Raw genomic sequence first — 16,162 nt, 5'->3', positions numbered from 1 at the left:
CATCAGTGGACGTTATCAAGAAAGTGAAAAGATAACTGACAGAATGGGAGAAAATATTTACAAATTATATATCTGGTAAGAGCTTAAAAAAAACGATAAGAGCTTACAGTCCCTATAAGGACCTACAACTCAACAACAAAAAGACAAATAGCTGATTTTAAAAATGAGCAAAGGACTTAAATAGACACTTCTCCAAAGAAAATGTACAGATGGTCAATAAGCATATGAAAAGTTGTTGAACATCCCTAGTCATTAAGGAAATGTAAATCAAAACCACAGTGAGATATCAGTTTACACGTACTAGGATACCCAAACTAGGTTAGCTGTATTATTAAAAAAAGGAAAATAGCAAGCGTTGGCAAGGATGTAGAGAAATTGGAACCTTCATGCATTGCTGGTGGAGTGTAAAATGGAGCAACTACTGTGGAAAACAATTTGATGGTACCTCAAAACGTCAACAGAATTATCACATGGTCTGGCAATTCTACTCCTAAGTATATAACCAAAAGAACTGAAAATAAGGCCTCAAAACAGATAACTGTACTCAATGTTCATTGTAGCATTATTCACAATGGCCAAAAGGTTGAAACAATCCAAGTGTCAGTCAGTAGATCAGAGTAAACAAAATGTGGTATAACTATACAATGAAATATTATTTAGCCATAAAAAAGGAAGTTCTGATACATGGTATGACATGGATGAACCTTGAAAAATTTTGCTAAGTGAATTAATCTAGACACAAAAGAACAAATGTATGATTCTCCTTGTATGAAATATCAGAATAGGCAAATTCATATCAGAAAGTAGATTAGATTATGGCTGCAAAACACTGTGAATGTAATTAATGCCACTGAATTGTATACCAAAAAAACCAAAACCAAACCTGTTGCTGTTGAGTTGATTCCAACTCATAGTGACCCTATAGGACAGGATAGAACTGCCCCATAGGATTTCCAAGGAGCAGCTGATGGATTTGAACTACTGGCCTTTTGGTTAGAGGCCGAGCTCTTAACCACCACGTCACCAGGCCTCCCTGAATTATATAGTTATACATTTATTAAAATGGAAAACTTGGTATGTATCTTTTACCACAGTTTAAAAAGTAGGTAAGAGAAAAAAATTAAGCAAAACTCATTGGACTTTTCTATGACATGAACTCATTATTCAGAAAATTGGTAATTGAAAAAACTGTAATCAGTTAAGCATTTATCTTGCCTTTCTAGTATGAACTGTATTTCAGGGAAACCAAATTTTTGTCTTGAAAGCATTGTTCATGAAGTTTTGTTGTGTTGTTTAACCTTGCTAATAAGATTTAAATTTACTCAGTATTTTTGCTTTGAGTTTTTTTCAATTATGCTTTAAGTTTAGTTTCCATATTGTCATCCTCCCGTTACCAAACCAGATTTAAATTTTCTTCTTGCTTTTTCTGTATGTCGAAATCCTATATATATATATAAGACATTTTATTCATGTTTGTTTAATATTCTTTTTTGTGTTTTGTTTTGAAATGCTCTTTCAGCAGTATCCTGGAATGAACCAGCTGTCTTCTAGTCTAGGAGGACTGAGTCTTCAGAGTTCTCCACAACCAGAAAGCTTGAGACCTGTAAACCTCACTCAGGAGAGGAATATATTACCCATGACTCCTATTTGGGCTCCTGTACCTAATTTGAATGTAGACCTCAGAAAATTAAATTGTAGCCCAGAGTAGGTATTTATTTTATAATCCTTTTTAAGTAATATACTTGGAAGAAAACGTTGTATGTCTCTCAGAAGTATGTAGTATGTTATTAATTCCCCGATTGGAAGCTTTTTTAATAAAGACTTCTCTTTTACTTTGTACAGATATTCTAGCTATAAAATTCCATATAGGTCATCTTTTCCTGTCCCCAGCTATACCTCCATCTAGTCCTATTTCTCCACCACCTAGTGGCAGGAAAATTTTTTCTGTTTGAGTGAAGGATTTCAGGAACCCAGAATTAAAATTATTTTTATCTATATTTTATAAATATTTTTCCCTCACCTTTCACCATTAATAACTTCTGATGTCTTTTAAATAAAATAGAACTTTGAAATTTTTTTCTGTTCTTCGGTCTTTGCTTGACAAGGACACAAACCTCACTTACATAATCCCTCAACTATGCTTAGATAAATGGCTTATCTCTGGATTTTCTTTCCCTACTCAGTATAGAATGTGAAGACTAATAATCCCTAGACTTATTTATCTAACCTGAATTTATATTTGGATTTCCTTATTGAATATTTTCTCACCTCATGGAGGAGTGTAGTTGGCAGTCTGTATCTGGTGGTCACCAAGCCCTCGGGAGCCCTCTGAGTGGATGAGCTCTGGTACTTAGCCTACATGCCTCTAAAACCAAATGTTCTTTATTCTTGAGTGCTTTCAGTACTTCTGTCCCCTAAGAATAAGATATTTCTCTGGACCCAGTTGCTTTTTAGAAGATGTTTTCTTGCTTCTAAAATCTCTCTTCCCTCATTAAGTAAATTCTGATTCACAGCATTGTCTTCTTTACATTGGGAAAATTCATGTTACTCATAGCCAATACTTTTCCTTTCCTTAAGGCTTTTTTAAAACTACAGACTCCTGTTTTTAACCCAAAATTTATGTGACTAGAGAATTTGGAAATAGGAAGTAGAGTTACTCTGAAGGTTCACTGTCTTCTCTTACCACACTGCCACCCCAGTCAGTGCCTAAGGTGGTGCCAAGATCACTTCCGTAAAAGTGTAGGGCATAATATGTTATAGTTTCACAACAGCTGCTCGTCCTAAGTATAAGGTGCGGTCAGGTTGATAAGTATCTCTGTTAAAGTCTTGTGGTATGAATGGCGAGGTATCCTCTAAATAGGTGAATATGTATATATATACACACAGGTAACACTCAAATATAGGCAAGGTACGCAGCTAAAGCAAATGCGACCAGAATTGATAGCATAGAGGCATAAATAGATTTCAGAGAACAGAGGAAGAAGTCATATATATGACATATATTGTGTATGTGTGTTTGTGTATGTGTGTATATATATATATATGCCATTCCCCTACTGATGGATTTCTTTTATATATATATAGGTATATCTATAGATATCTATATATATATAGATATAAAGGGGACAGAAGTACTGAAAGCAGTATAAATAAGAGAAATCCCATAGGTAGGGAATGGCATATATGTTTCTATTCATTTATGCCTTTTCTGTGAAAATATCTCTTACCAAACAACAAAGCAGAGTAATAAGGAGTACAGTCTTTAGAGTTGGACAGACCTAGTAAGTAGTTAATGAGACTTTGTACAAATTACTTTACTTCTCAAAGTCTCAGTATTATCAACACTAAAACAGGAATAAGAATTAGAGCCTGCATATTAAGATAAATCATTTCTTGAATTAATATTTACTGAGTACCTCCAAAGTGCTAGGCACCGTTTCTAGATGCTGGAATAGAGCAGTAAACAAAACAAAATCTCCAATCTCATGAAATTTATCATATTTTAGGGAAGACATTGTAAACAGTCAAGCCAGTGACTGTATAATGTAATGTCATGGCATTATTATGAAGAAAAATCTGTGTAGGGAGTAATAAAGACTCATTTTTCATCCAAAATGAAGGTGAGTAGCTATTTTTAATTGAGGAGTCAGGACAGGCTTTCCCAAGGAGTTAACATTTGATTAGCGATCTGAATGAAGTGATTGAGCAAGCTGTGTGACTCTTTAGGAGAGTGTTCCAAACTGCGGGGACAAGCTTGGCGTGTTTGGGGAACAGCAATAAACCTGAAGTGCGTGGAGCAGAATGAGAGAGGTGAACTATAGTAGGAGATAAGTTCAAAGATATAGGCAAGGCCTTATAGGCCATTGTAAGGTGCTTGGAGTTTCCTTTGTGTTTGGAAGGGTTTGAGCAGAGGAGTAACGTTTTTAAAAGACCAGTATGGCAGCCGTATAAGGAGTTGACTGAGGGGAGCAAAGAGGCTAATGCAGTGGTCTGGGCAAGAGGTAATGGTGGGAGTGTTGGAGGTAGTAGAAAGTGGTTGGATTCTGGAGATACATTTTGTGGATAGAGCCAGCAGACCTTATTACTGGATTGGATAATGGGGGGCAAGAGAACAGGAATTTCGTCATGTATTTTATGGTAAGTTATCTGGCACATAGTAAATGCTTGGTAACCAAACAACAAAAAAAAAAAAAACCCACTGCCGTCAAGTTGATTCCGCCTCATACCGACCCTGTAGGACAGAGTAGAACTGTCCCGTAGGGTTTCCAGGGAGCGCCGGGTGGATTTGAACTGCTGACCTTTTGGTTAGCGGCCGTAGCTTTAACCAGTACGCCACCAGGGTTTCCAGATGCTTGGTAGGTGGAGATAATGACTGTGGTAGCAGTGGCTGTATTCTTAATACTTTTTATTCTTATCCCTAATTACTGAATGAGATCAGTCCTCAGTACTCTACAGAATTTCTTAAAGATCACATTTGAATTCCTTATTACCAAATTCATTCATTCTTTTTGTTCTGTTTTCTAAATGCCTACGATTCTAGATATCTCTATTATAATATTACCCACTCTTCTTAAAATTTCTCTTCTGATTTCCATGATATTTCTCCTTCTTGCCTCTTGGACTGCTCCTTTGATTCTTTGTCTAGTGATCTTAATACGACATATTTATTGAGCACTTACTCTGTGAGAGGAACAATGCTAGGGTGACGCAAAGACAAAATGATCTCTGATCTCAAATGGAGAAGACAGGCAAGGTACACAACCAACTAAAGCAAATGAAACTGTCAATTGATAGCGTAGAGGTGTAAGTAGATCTCAGAGAACAGAGGGGAAGTCATTCCTCCTACTGGGGGAATCTGGAGTGAGGGTGGTTTCAGAAGAAGTGCTAACTTTGATGAGGCTCATAATAAGAGCTCAACAGCTAAATAAAGGGCAATAAAAGAGGAACAGTGTCATTTAAGATGCAGAGACAAGCCTTTTCATTCAGGTTTTCTACTCGTATTCATACCTTACATGGTACTTATAATGGCATAATTGTTTTCTCTTGAATGTGTTGTATTTTTCTACCATGAAAATGATGTGTCCTTAATTTAGGCCTTTTGAAATTCATGACACATGCCTCCTTGAAGGAATCAGGACATTCCTGGTTATAGTTACACAACATACCCAAATGATTTTCACTTCGGGTCTTAAATATTCTTAATTACCTACAACTCATACCTACTTGAGTATTTTTTTTTTTCTCATAGCTAACGTTAGTCCATGTTATTTATGTTTTTGCAGTTCATTTCGGTGTACTTTGACAAATATTCCACAGACACAGGCTTTACTGAATAAAGCTAAACTTCCTTTAGGATTGTTGTTACATCCCTTCAGAGACTTAACGGTAAAGTAACGTATTTCTAAATATTTTTAAATGCTGACATGTGTACTTATGTGCAGGATACTTAGATTGTATAGTTTCTTAGAATTTTTGTCATCTTCCTTCTTTTATTTGATGTTGGAAATAATAATTTCTGTCCAGTTCAATTCAGCAAACATTTTCTGAGCCGCCTGCTTTATTACAGGCCCTGAACCAAGTACTGGTAATTCAGAAATGATTAAGTCACTGGCGTTGCCCCTAAGAAGTTCTTATCTAACAAGGGACAAAGATATAAAAACAAGTGCACAGGATAATTAATATATGTAATTGATCAAATTCTATGAGGTACTTAGGTAGTGAGTATAGTCTGGGGAGTGATGTCCTCTGGGTACAGTAGAAAACATTTTCTACAAAAGATGAGGCCTGAAAATTTAGTGGTTTTGAAAATTGGAAAGGCCATAGTGGGTAGATCAACTTCAGGAGTCCTGGGAGGAAAACTGTCTGATTGTTCTTAGTGGTATTAGATAAATCCAATAATAACAAAATCCAAATGCTTCAAGTCTGTTGAATTGAAACGTTACTTGTTTTTGTTGCTGATTGTCACTTAGGAGACTCCATATGTTATAGAGTAGAACTGCTCCACAGGGTTTTCTTGACTAGAATCTTTACGGAAACAGATTGCCAGGCCTTTTTCTTCCATGGTGCTGCTAGGTGGGTTTGAACCACCAACCTTTCAGCCGTCAGCCGAGTGCAAATTGTTTGCACCACCTAGGAACCGTAAAACGTTACTTGTTTAAGTTTCCATGGTCTGTTTGGTTTAATACCCAGCTTGCTGGCTGTTTATACATCCTTCTGGCATTTCATGCAAATACATTGTATTTAAACTAAATTTTTCAGAAATAGTTTTTTCAGAGATATTTAATTTATACTTCTAAGTTGTATTTTCAGTCACACTTTTCTCCCACTGTGGTTTTCTACCTGTTCTGCTGCTGCTGCGTTTCTTTTGCTCACCTTCACCCAACAAATATTACCTATCATGCTAGATGGTAAGGATACACAGGTTAATAAGCTTCCTTTCCTACTAGGAAGCATAGAAAAAAGTAAAATGAATAAAAAATAAAGTAATTATAATATGTGATAAGTACCGTGAATTTTTCAGTACTGTTTGATCACCTGTAATTACTATTGTAGCCTTTATCTCTAAATCAAGATAATTAATTTCCTATATACATAGGTGAGTTTTTTTCCCCCCCTCTAAACCCAGATCCCATGTATGATACATTCTGGAAGTCATATATACTCTCAGTTGTTATAGTAGCTTCCTCTGGGATATAGAATTCTGAGTTTTTTGGGGTTTTTTTCCCTCTTCATTTAACTGTACTTCCTGATTTTTCATAACTGATACGTAGTTATTTATGTAATAAAAGTAGTATATGTGAAAAAAAATTAAACATGAATAATGTATGTTTATGTGTTTTTAGAAACGCCAGAGAGGAATACAGTAAATATTAACAGGGGTTAACTCAGGGAGATAGAATATGTGATTTCTCAATGTGTTTTCATCCCTTCTATATTTTCTACACTGAAAATAAAGTTCTTTTTCCAAACTTAGCATGAAGAGATGTATTTTCTTAAAAGGCATATTCTGTTTGGTATTTTTTGGCCTCAGTTCCCATCAGGCCGGTTCTGGCTATATAATGAGCAGTGCCTCATAGTCTAGCGCCAGTTGCAGTCAGTCAGTAAAGAAGGATATTTTTATACTCAAAGGTTAATGTTTCTTTCTCACCATTATTTCATGAGTCTAGCTGACAAGCTTTGACTTATATTATTTTCTTGGCCAATCAAGCTCTTCTTGTCAGTCAGTAACTTTTATTGCATTTGGTACAACTTTATTTTAGTAATATCTTATGGTTTGTGACGAGAGAAAATTTGATAGCTACTTGTGTCGTTCAGCACCCCCAAAAAAAAAAGCCATTGCCATCAAGTTGATTCCGCCTTATAGTGACCCTAAAGGACAGAGTAGAACTGCCCCATAGGGTTTGCAAGGAGCACCTGGCGGGTTTGGACTTTGAGCCTTTTGGTTAGCAGCCATAGCTCTTAACCACTACACCACTAGGGTTTCCGTTGTACGGCACATTGCTGGATATTTAAAATGCTTCGATTTCAAACCATCCGAAAAGAGTTATGGTTTCTGTTCTGCATATGGAGCAAAGCAGGAAGTGTTGTTTTAATTACCCTGGGGTGGGTGCTCTCTTCTGCTACAACATCTTTATTTTTACTTCCTAGCAATTACCGGTGATAACATCGAATACCATTGTGAGGTGCCGATCTTGTCGAACATATATCAACCCTTTCGTATCCTTCATTGATCAGCGTAGATGGAAATGCAATTTGTGCTATAGAGTTAATGATGGTGAGTTTCAGATTCTTAAAATGATTTGTTTTGATATTATTTTCTGACATTTTTGTCATTACCTGATTTCTTCCCCCGTTGCTTTAAAAACAACTTTCATGCTGTTTTTAATGGAGAGAATATAGTTTAAGGAAGCTTCATTTTGGCTGGCAGAGGGTCATTGACGCTGGGGAGAATGACAGGGAGGGCAAAGTTAAAAAAGTTTATTTAAAAAACAGTGAATGCCATGCAGGTGAGGTCATGCAGATTTATTATGCTTGTTCCTATCAAGTTAAGATTGTCATCTGTGTATATGGTCCGTTCATTTCAGGTAGACCTTTGCATACATGAGTGTACACGTGTGTATTTGTGTGTATGTGTGCCTGTCTCTCTGTTGCTTCCTTCCCTTATTATAATTGTTTTCAAATCTGTGTTTCTGTATCTGTTTTTTTTTTCCATGTCATGCGGTGTAACAAATAGGGCATGCACCTAAGAAAGAAGGTTACTTGTACCCTGATTTCAGAAAATAAATGTTTTATCCTTCAGATATATATTTTAAAGAGGGCTTAAGGGACTAGTTTTAACCATAAAGTGTTTACTGAACTCTTTATAAACCTCGTAAAAATATTGATGATAGAGGTGTTTTATTTCTAAGGGCGTGTTATGTATGTGTGCGTGTGTTGTATGTGTATGTTGTGTAGGTGTTATAAATCGTATTACTAAATTTATGCTGGATTCCTAATTCTTATCTAGTGCCTGAAGAATTTATGTACAATCCCCTTACTCGATCATACGGTGAACCTCATAAACGACCAGAAGTTCAGAATTCAACTGTGGAGTTCATTGCCTCTTCAGATTACATGGTAACTATTCAGTGTTAAAATCAGTCATGGGATACAATTACAGGTAGACCCCGATTTACGATGGGTTTCTGGTCCGACGACTCATTTGTCAGTTGGTACTGACGTGAGTCAAATACCTTTTTTTTTTTTTAAGTTTTCGTTATTGCCTTTTATTACCAGTATCTTTATAAATCCAATCGTCATTTGTCTTTGGGGTTGGAAACATTACTTATAAACTTACTGATGTATTTTAGTACATATATACGTTAAAAAATGCACAAATCATAAAAATATACTCCGACAGGAAGGAGAGTAGAACAACATTGACATTTTGTCAGCTGCTGTAATAATTCCACTTGTGGAAGGTCTAGATCACCTGGATTGTCCCTGGCAATGGGGATAGCATTTCTAGTCAGAAAATTAGTAAGAGTTGTCTGTATGGTATTTTTCTTTTTTAATTCCTGTATTTTGAGGTAACATCTCACTGCTTCCCAAATCTACCTATCTACTTCAGCAAAGTGATCAGCCCTTGGGTCCATTTTTTCAAACAGCTGAAACTCCTGATTTAGTTTAGAAAAAACTTGAGCTAATCCAGTAATAACATTGAACTTCTCGAGTGAGCGCCTGAGAATTGTAACATCGGCACATCATGTGCTGCGGCGTTGTCTGTAGCTCATAGTACTGAGGATAAGATGGACCTAAACAAAGGTCACAGGTGTGGTTCGTCCTAACTCAACCATGTCGTAAATCGGGGACTACCTACGTCGATAAGTTGTAATTTGCTGTTAAGTGAATTTTTGTCCAGATATTTAAGTTGTCCAGAAGTGTGAATTTTATAATAATGCTGAAAGGTTATATTTAACAAATAGAAAATTCTAAAGATATTTGACCTAGAAGAGTGTATACTGTCACTAGGAAATGTTAATAATACTTTATGATTAGCACTAATATCTAAAATTTGTTGCCATGATTTGATTACTTGGAATGAATTTAGATACTCTTTACTATTTGACATTTAAGACCCTCAAAACAGCAAAGCTCATGTTTTTGCCAAAAACTACAGTTTCCAGGCTCTTAATAATATCACCATCTTACCAGTTCACCAAGTACAGATATTAAGAGAAATGGATATTGACTTCACTCTAATTTTTCTCTTTCTGATTCAGTCATATAATTCTACCTGTTCTTTAATTATGCTGAATCTAAGATCTTTTTCTTTGCTGCTTACAAAAATGAATTCTTGGTCTAAATTCTGCTCATCTTCTTTATCATGTCTGCTCATTTTTAATGTATTATAATAATTATATTTTTTTCTGTGTCCTCATTTTTAATGTTTATTGTCCATAAACATTTAAAGTGCTGCTATTTGAAAAAGTTTTTTTTTTTTTTATTTGAAAAAGGTGGACCGGAACAGCTGGCGTGTATAAAATTCCTGGTGCTTAGCCATTTCTTTATATATTATTTGTAATCTTTATGGCCCTTTATGTCTAATTTAGCCTCTGCTCAGTTAAGAACTATTTGCTTCTCTATTTCCATATTAACTGTAATGAACTCTCTCTTGACCACTCTAATACATTTATTCTCAACTTTTGTCATTATAACTTATGTTCCCACTCTGTCTTGGCTATGTAGGAATCTTAATCTAATTGAAGTGGCATATGACCCTGTATGACACTTGACATATTAAAAAAAGAAAAAAAAAAAAGAGTCTAAATTCTTTTATATTAACTTTCTATGACAATTTTCAAGTGTATCGCAAAGAAAATAGTCTAATAAGCCCTTTTTACCTATCACCAAGCTTCAACAATTATCAACACTTTGCTGAATGTATTTTATTTATTCACCAGCCAGCTCCAGTCTCTGCTTTCCCTCACCTACCCTGGATTTTATTAAATGCTAATCCCAGATGTCATAATCATTTTTAAAAACATATCTTATCATCACAACCAACAAAATTCACAGTAATTTCTTAATGTCACCTAATGTCCAGTATGTGTTCAGATTACCCCTGTTGTCTCAGAAGTGTTTTTTTTCCTCTTGGTTCATTTGAATCAAGATTCATTCAGTGCCCCCACATTATGTTTATTTGATATGTCTCTTAAGTCTCTTTTAAGTTGTAATCAGTTCCTTCACAACCTTCATTTGTTTTGAAATAACCATTTCCAAACGAAAATGACTGTCTTTACACTTAGGCTTGGGATTCAGCCTCTACCAGGTGACCTGATAGCTAGTACTCATCGCAAATGCAGGTTTAATATTTATTTTTAAAAAGTGTGTTTTTAAAACTTCTGCAGGGAAGGGATATAGAACTCAGCATTAAATATAATACACAGGCCCAGTTTTTCTCTAAAAGATATCTTAACCAGTACTCCTTACCAGGAAAACTTTCAGCCCACCTACTTAGCCCTTAGTGTGTGATGACTGCCTTCTCATGTTCATCCACAACCAACTTTACAAGGAAAAAAGAAAGAGAGAGGAGGGTCATTTTCCTTAGCACATGAGATCTTCCAGAACGTCAGCCCTATTTGTGTATGTGTTCTGTTGTGTAGTATACTCAGTAAATGTCAATAGTAGTATATAAAAAGAACAAACTGTACCAGCTAAATAAATTATATTATTTTTATTCCTTTCAGCTTCGTCCTCCTCAACCTGCAGTTTACTTGTTTGTTTTAGATGTGTCTCATAATGCAGTAGAAGCTGGATATTTGACAGTTTTGTGCCAGTCACTATTAGAAAATCTAGACAAGTAAGAATTTTTTTTTACTCGTAATATGTGTGTGTATTACAGACACAGTGTGTATTATATGCATAGTGTGTATATAAATGTGAAGTTACGGGATTGGTTTTTATTAAGTTGGATTACATTTTTCTGTGAATTAAAAGAGTATTTCCTGCCTACCATATAATAGTTGGATTATTTTATGACTGATGACTGGGTATCTGAATCATAAAATCATAAATTTTTAATATTTAGTTGGGAATTGAGATCTTGTCTGATTTATCCCTATGATGTAGCAGCTCTAGTTCTGAACACTGGAGTCCAGAAAGCTTGACCTGGCTGGGGTCCCCCAAGCATCAGAATCTGAATGAGAAACCTAGCTGTAATTTACTCCTGAGCAAGGAAGGTTTTCATATACTAGTTATAATTGTGCTAAGTGAGTAATATAAAGGGAGGAAGGAAATTAGTTTTGTCTGCGTATTTCAGGAAAGCAGAAATTGAGCTTTTCATTTGGCACATTACTAATGAGCTCTATTGCAGAAATGGAAACAGAATATAGAATAGGCAGGTGGATTGCGTATACCTAGCTCTCATTCCTGCGTATGTGTCTACCAATTTCAGCCAGGCAGGAGCACTTTAGCATTAAAAAGGGAGCTTCCACATCTCTGGAAAACAAAGTTGTTTGTACATCTCTTTTATTTCATCCACCACTCAGGAGAGATCTGCCTTAAGATTGTCAGTAAGAGTCACTCACTACTTCATTGGTTCTTGACATGTGTAGAGATGTCAGAAGTACTCTAGGCAATTCTGGAAGGTTCTCCCCCATCTCCCATTGGAGTTTGAGAACCTCGTTCTTTTGAATTGTGTTCTAGTCCCCATAGTCTGCTGATCACTGATGTTGACCTGTGAATAAAACTGATAACATTTCATTCAAGATAAAAATATCCAGCGATATTTAATGATTTGCTTTTAGTTTGTTAGTAACTTAATGTTTTTATGTTTCCTGTTGGTCAAAGTATTTACCTTTGTCGTAGTCACAGCTGCTTACTTCAGAAATAGCTTTAGTAGTGAGTGACGGAGACGACCACCCTGCAGAGACTGAAGAGTTAGCCTGCTGAAAACGTGTGAGGATATAGCCCCAGATAGGTACACTGTGACAAATTACACAGAGACGAATGACTATTTGCAAATTAAATAGATTACACAAAACGAAACAGATAAAATTGGGAATGGAAAATAGTTTTTAAAAAATGTTTATATTTGATTGTAGCAGAAAATAGAAGCATGGGGAAAATTTTAAAAGGAAATGTGATAGTTAATTGAAATGGCATATGCTTTGTTATATATATTTTCACCACAATAAAATAAGTAAATATGATAAGGATAGTGATAATAAAGTAACTTGTTTTTGGAAAGGGCTCTGGAAACATTGAGAAAAAAGAGAGTTTGATGCTGGAGCAGTACCAGCACATCTCTGTATTTTGAGCTTGAGGTGGACCAATTGTCTGACTCAGATGGGTAACAAATAGCCTTGATTGACCTTCGAAATCTCAAAGTGTGGATTATAGAAACGTTGTAAGTCTTGACCAGCATGGGGAAGCAGAACAAACACGTAATTTGTTTCATTCTGTTCTCTGAAATGTGTTCTGACCTAGCCTGAGGGCTATCAGAACAGCCTGATCTATCACTGTCACGCATAACAGTAGTAATGTCTATTGCTTAGGTCCATGTTGTATTTTGGCACCCATTAATACTCAAAAACATTTTAAAGGCTTTGCTGAAAAATAAAGTGTCTAAGTGGAGTTAACGTAGTTGGTGGTACTCAGAAATATACTCAAGTAAGACATCCATTTCTTATTAGTAAGTTTGACAGGTAAGTAAACAGTGATTTTTAAAAGCTTGTTGGTAGATATCCTTACATGTATTTTTATTTTAAAATTTACACATTAAAATCTGATTTTTCTTGCAAGTACTCATTTGTCGTTCTGTCCTTCAGATGCTTAAACAAGATAAGCTATTGTAATGTGGGAGCTAAAAATATCAGTAACTTTTCACTTTAAAAGGTGTGTTTCTAAAAAAAGATAGCAAGAATTCTGTTTCTTTAATCATGTCATTTTTAGTTTTGATTTATTCTTATTTGAATATTGACATAGTTCAGTTTTTTGAAGTTTGAATGAATTGTAAATATGTAAGTGGTTTCATCCGAAAATGGAATTATCATCCTTGCTCTTCTCTAATGTATGTGGTTTAGGTAGGGATAATTTTTCTGTCCCCTTTAAAAAAGTACATTTAATATCCTTAAACTTAGTGTATGGAACCCTGATGGCACAATGGTTAAGCACTCGGCTGCTAACCGAAAGGTCTGCAGTTTGAATCCTCTCACAGCTTTGCGGGAGAAAAGACTTAGTCATCAGCTCCTATAAAGATTACAGATAAGGAAAGCATATGGAACAATTTTACTCTGTCATATAGGATCAGTATGAGTCAGAACTTACTCAGCAGCACACAACAACAAACTTAGTTTACCATCTCTTTATTTTTTGTAATAAGTATGTTGTTGAGCACTTGGAATTTAAAATCATTTTTATCTTTAGGCTTCCTGGAGATTCAAGAACAAGAATAGGATTCATGACCTTTGATAGCACTATTCATTTCTACAATTTACAAGAGGGATTATCACAGCCTCAGATGTTGATTGTGTCTGATATAGATGGTAAGACGTGAGCTATAAAATAAGTCTTTCTAACTACAGACTTCAGAATTGGGGCTACTTTATTTTATAGTACACCTCATCATATGTTGTAAGGATGATTTAGTACACTCTGGTATTCATTTTAAAATAATTGTATTCCTGTGAAATATTTGATTCTAAGTTTTTTGCATCTGTGTGTGTGTATACCTACACATACATACATACCACACATATGTATATATAACATTTAGAGAGTATACATACATATAGCTAATTTAATATAGCAAGATTATAGCACACATTACATGTGTGACCTGATAGAAGCTAAGATTTTTTAATTTATTCTTTTGACTCTATTTATTGATTAAAATATATTTTTTCCCCATAGATGTTTTTCTGCCTACACCAGATAGCTTACTTGTGAATCTATATGAAAGCAGAGAGGTGAGATTGATTTTTTTTTAATATCAAAATATTTGTTATTTCAACTGTCTACTAAAATATTTAATATCTGTTTACTTGGTATATGAATATTGCGATTAATATTGAAAACAATAGACAATGTAGGTAGCATATCTGTTGACTCCTCAGCTGCAGTCCCCAGAATGACCTGCAGAGGCACATACTACACTCTGGAATGTTTTAAAGAAAAATACTGCCTTGCCTTCTCAGTAACTCAACTTTTAATCTTTGTTTTCCCAGCTTATAAAAGACTTACTGAATGCATTACCAAATATGTTCACCAATACAAGAGAAACGCACAGTGCCCTTGGTCCTGCGCTTCAGGCTGCCTTTAAATTAATGTCTCCAACAGGTGGCCGTGTGTCTGTATTTCAGACACAGTTGCCTTCCATTGGTGCCGGACTTCTGCAGTCCAGAGAAGACCCTAATCAGAGGTCGAGTACAAAGGTATTTTATATTTAGTTTCATTGTCATATCCAGGATGGTGTTTTCTACCTGTAATTATTTGTTCATTATTCTCCTTTTCTACTTCATTATTAAAAAAAAAAAGGTAGGAGAGTGTAACTCAGATGATCTTTTTGTTTTTGCATTGCAGTGTGTTCATTATTGTTTTGTATGTGAGTTCTGTCTGACCTCAAACTCTATATGAGAAAATACTGTTAAAACTACTTAGAAGTGTGAATCAAATAAGAGTTTTGATAGTGTCATAAATTTTAGTCACTTGTTCAGGTTTTCCTTGGGATAATTCCTGGAGGTGGAATTACTGATTCAAAGAGGATAAATTTTACATTTATTAGTGTATTTTACTTATGGGGTTTTTTAAATCAACTTGCACTCTTAAAGACTCTCATCCTCTAGCCACTATTAAATATCATTGCTTTTTCATTCTTTACCAATTTGCTAAAGAAAAATGACACCATATTTTAATTTTTATAGAAATTATACTTTTAAATTTCTTTTGAGAAAAAAAGCTAATTTCAAAATAAATTAGGGAAAATATGTTTTTTAAATTCATTGACAAGTGTAGCTACCATTCAGTTCATTGATCTAACAGTCCATTGTAGAATACTGGTGTTTTGAACTGAGAAAGCTGTTATATGGGTATGTACTGAATTCTTTGATACAGGTTTTTTTTTTTTTCCCATTTGACATTCAAAAATATTCTCCATCTGCTGGACTCAAAAGCTTAAGTATCTGTTGTGGTTTACATATTTCATCATATCTGAATAAACTCTAATATAATAATTAATTAAAAGGATTAAAACATTTTTTGATATGCAGTATAACATAGTGATTAAGAACTTGGAGCCTCTCTCTTGCATTTTTAATTCTTTTGGTCTCCAGTGCCTCCTTCTCAGCTCAAGTTTCTTCATACTAAGAGGAAAAAAATCTTCCTTAATTTGTTACTCTGTCATGTTGTTACGTAATACTTTGTAATAATGGTTTACACCACTCACTCTGGAGTCAGACTGCTTGGGTTTATATTCTAGTATCCACCACTCAATAGCCGTGTAATCTTGGTCAAGTTACTTAATTGTTGCGCATCTCAGTTTCTTTCTCTGTGAAATAAAGATAATGAAAACCCTGAGATGATATGTACCATTATGCAGATTGAATAAGTTAATTTATATAAAGCATCTCAAACAGTGCTGGTACACAGTAACTGCTTTATAAATGTTAGCTATTTTTATTAT

General features: G+C 34.9%; 1 protein-coding gene across 5 annotated transcripts in view; it reads left to right on the top strand.

Annotated features, from left to right (window-relative positions):
* Window positions 1-16,162, top strand: part of SEC24B (SEC24 homolog B, COPII coat complex component) — a 112,457-nt gene that overhangs the window by 72,551 nt on the left and 23,744 nt on the right. For 3 of the 5 annotated variants that reach the window (XM_064285450.1, XM_064285452.1, XM_064285454.1), the window contains 8 exons: window positions 1,520-1,704; window positions 5,283-5,385; window positions 7,648-7,774; window positions 8,507-8,616; window positions 11,229-11,341; window positions 13,909-14,027; window positions 14,395-14,450; window positions 14,709-14,915. In XM_064285450.1, the coding sequence (XP_064141520.1) occupies window positions 1,520-1,704; window positions 5,283-5,385; window positions 7,648-7,774; window positions 8,507-8,616; window positions 11,229-11,341; window positions 13,909-14,027; window positions 14,395-14,450; window positions 14,709-14,915 (1,020 nt within the window). The remainder of the gene's footprint in view (window positions 1-1,519; window positions 1,705-5,282; window positions 5,386-7,647; window positions 7,775-8,506; window positions 8,617-11,228; window positions 11,342-13,908; window positions 14,028-14,394; window positions 14,451-14,708; window positions 14,916-16,162) is intronic. The other 2 variants (XM_064285451.1, XM_064285453.1) reach the window with 1 other exon arrangement.

The sequence above is a fragment of the Loxodonta africana genome, chromosome 5 (genome assembly GCF_030014295.1).
Source record: "Loxodonta africana isolate mLoxAfr1 chromosome 5, mLoxAfr1.hap2, whole genome shotgun sequence".
Taxonomy (NCBI): domain Eukaryota; kingdom Metazoa; phylum Chordata; class Mammalia; order Proboscidea; family Elephantidae; genus Loxodonta; species Loxodonta africana.
The sequence above is the reverse complement of the archived record's forward strand: the minus strand, read 5'-3'. Positions and strand labels throughout refer to the sequence as shown.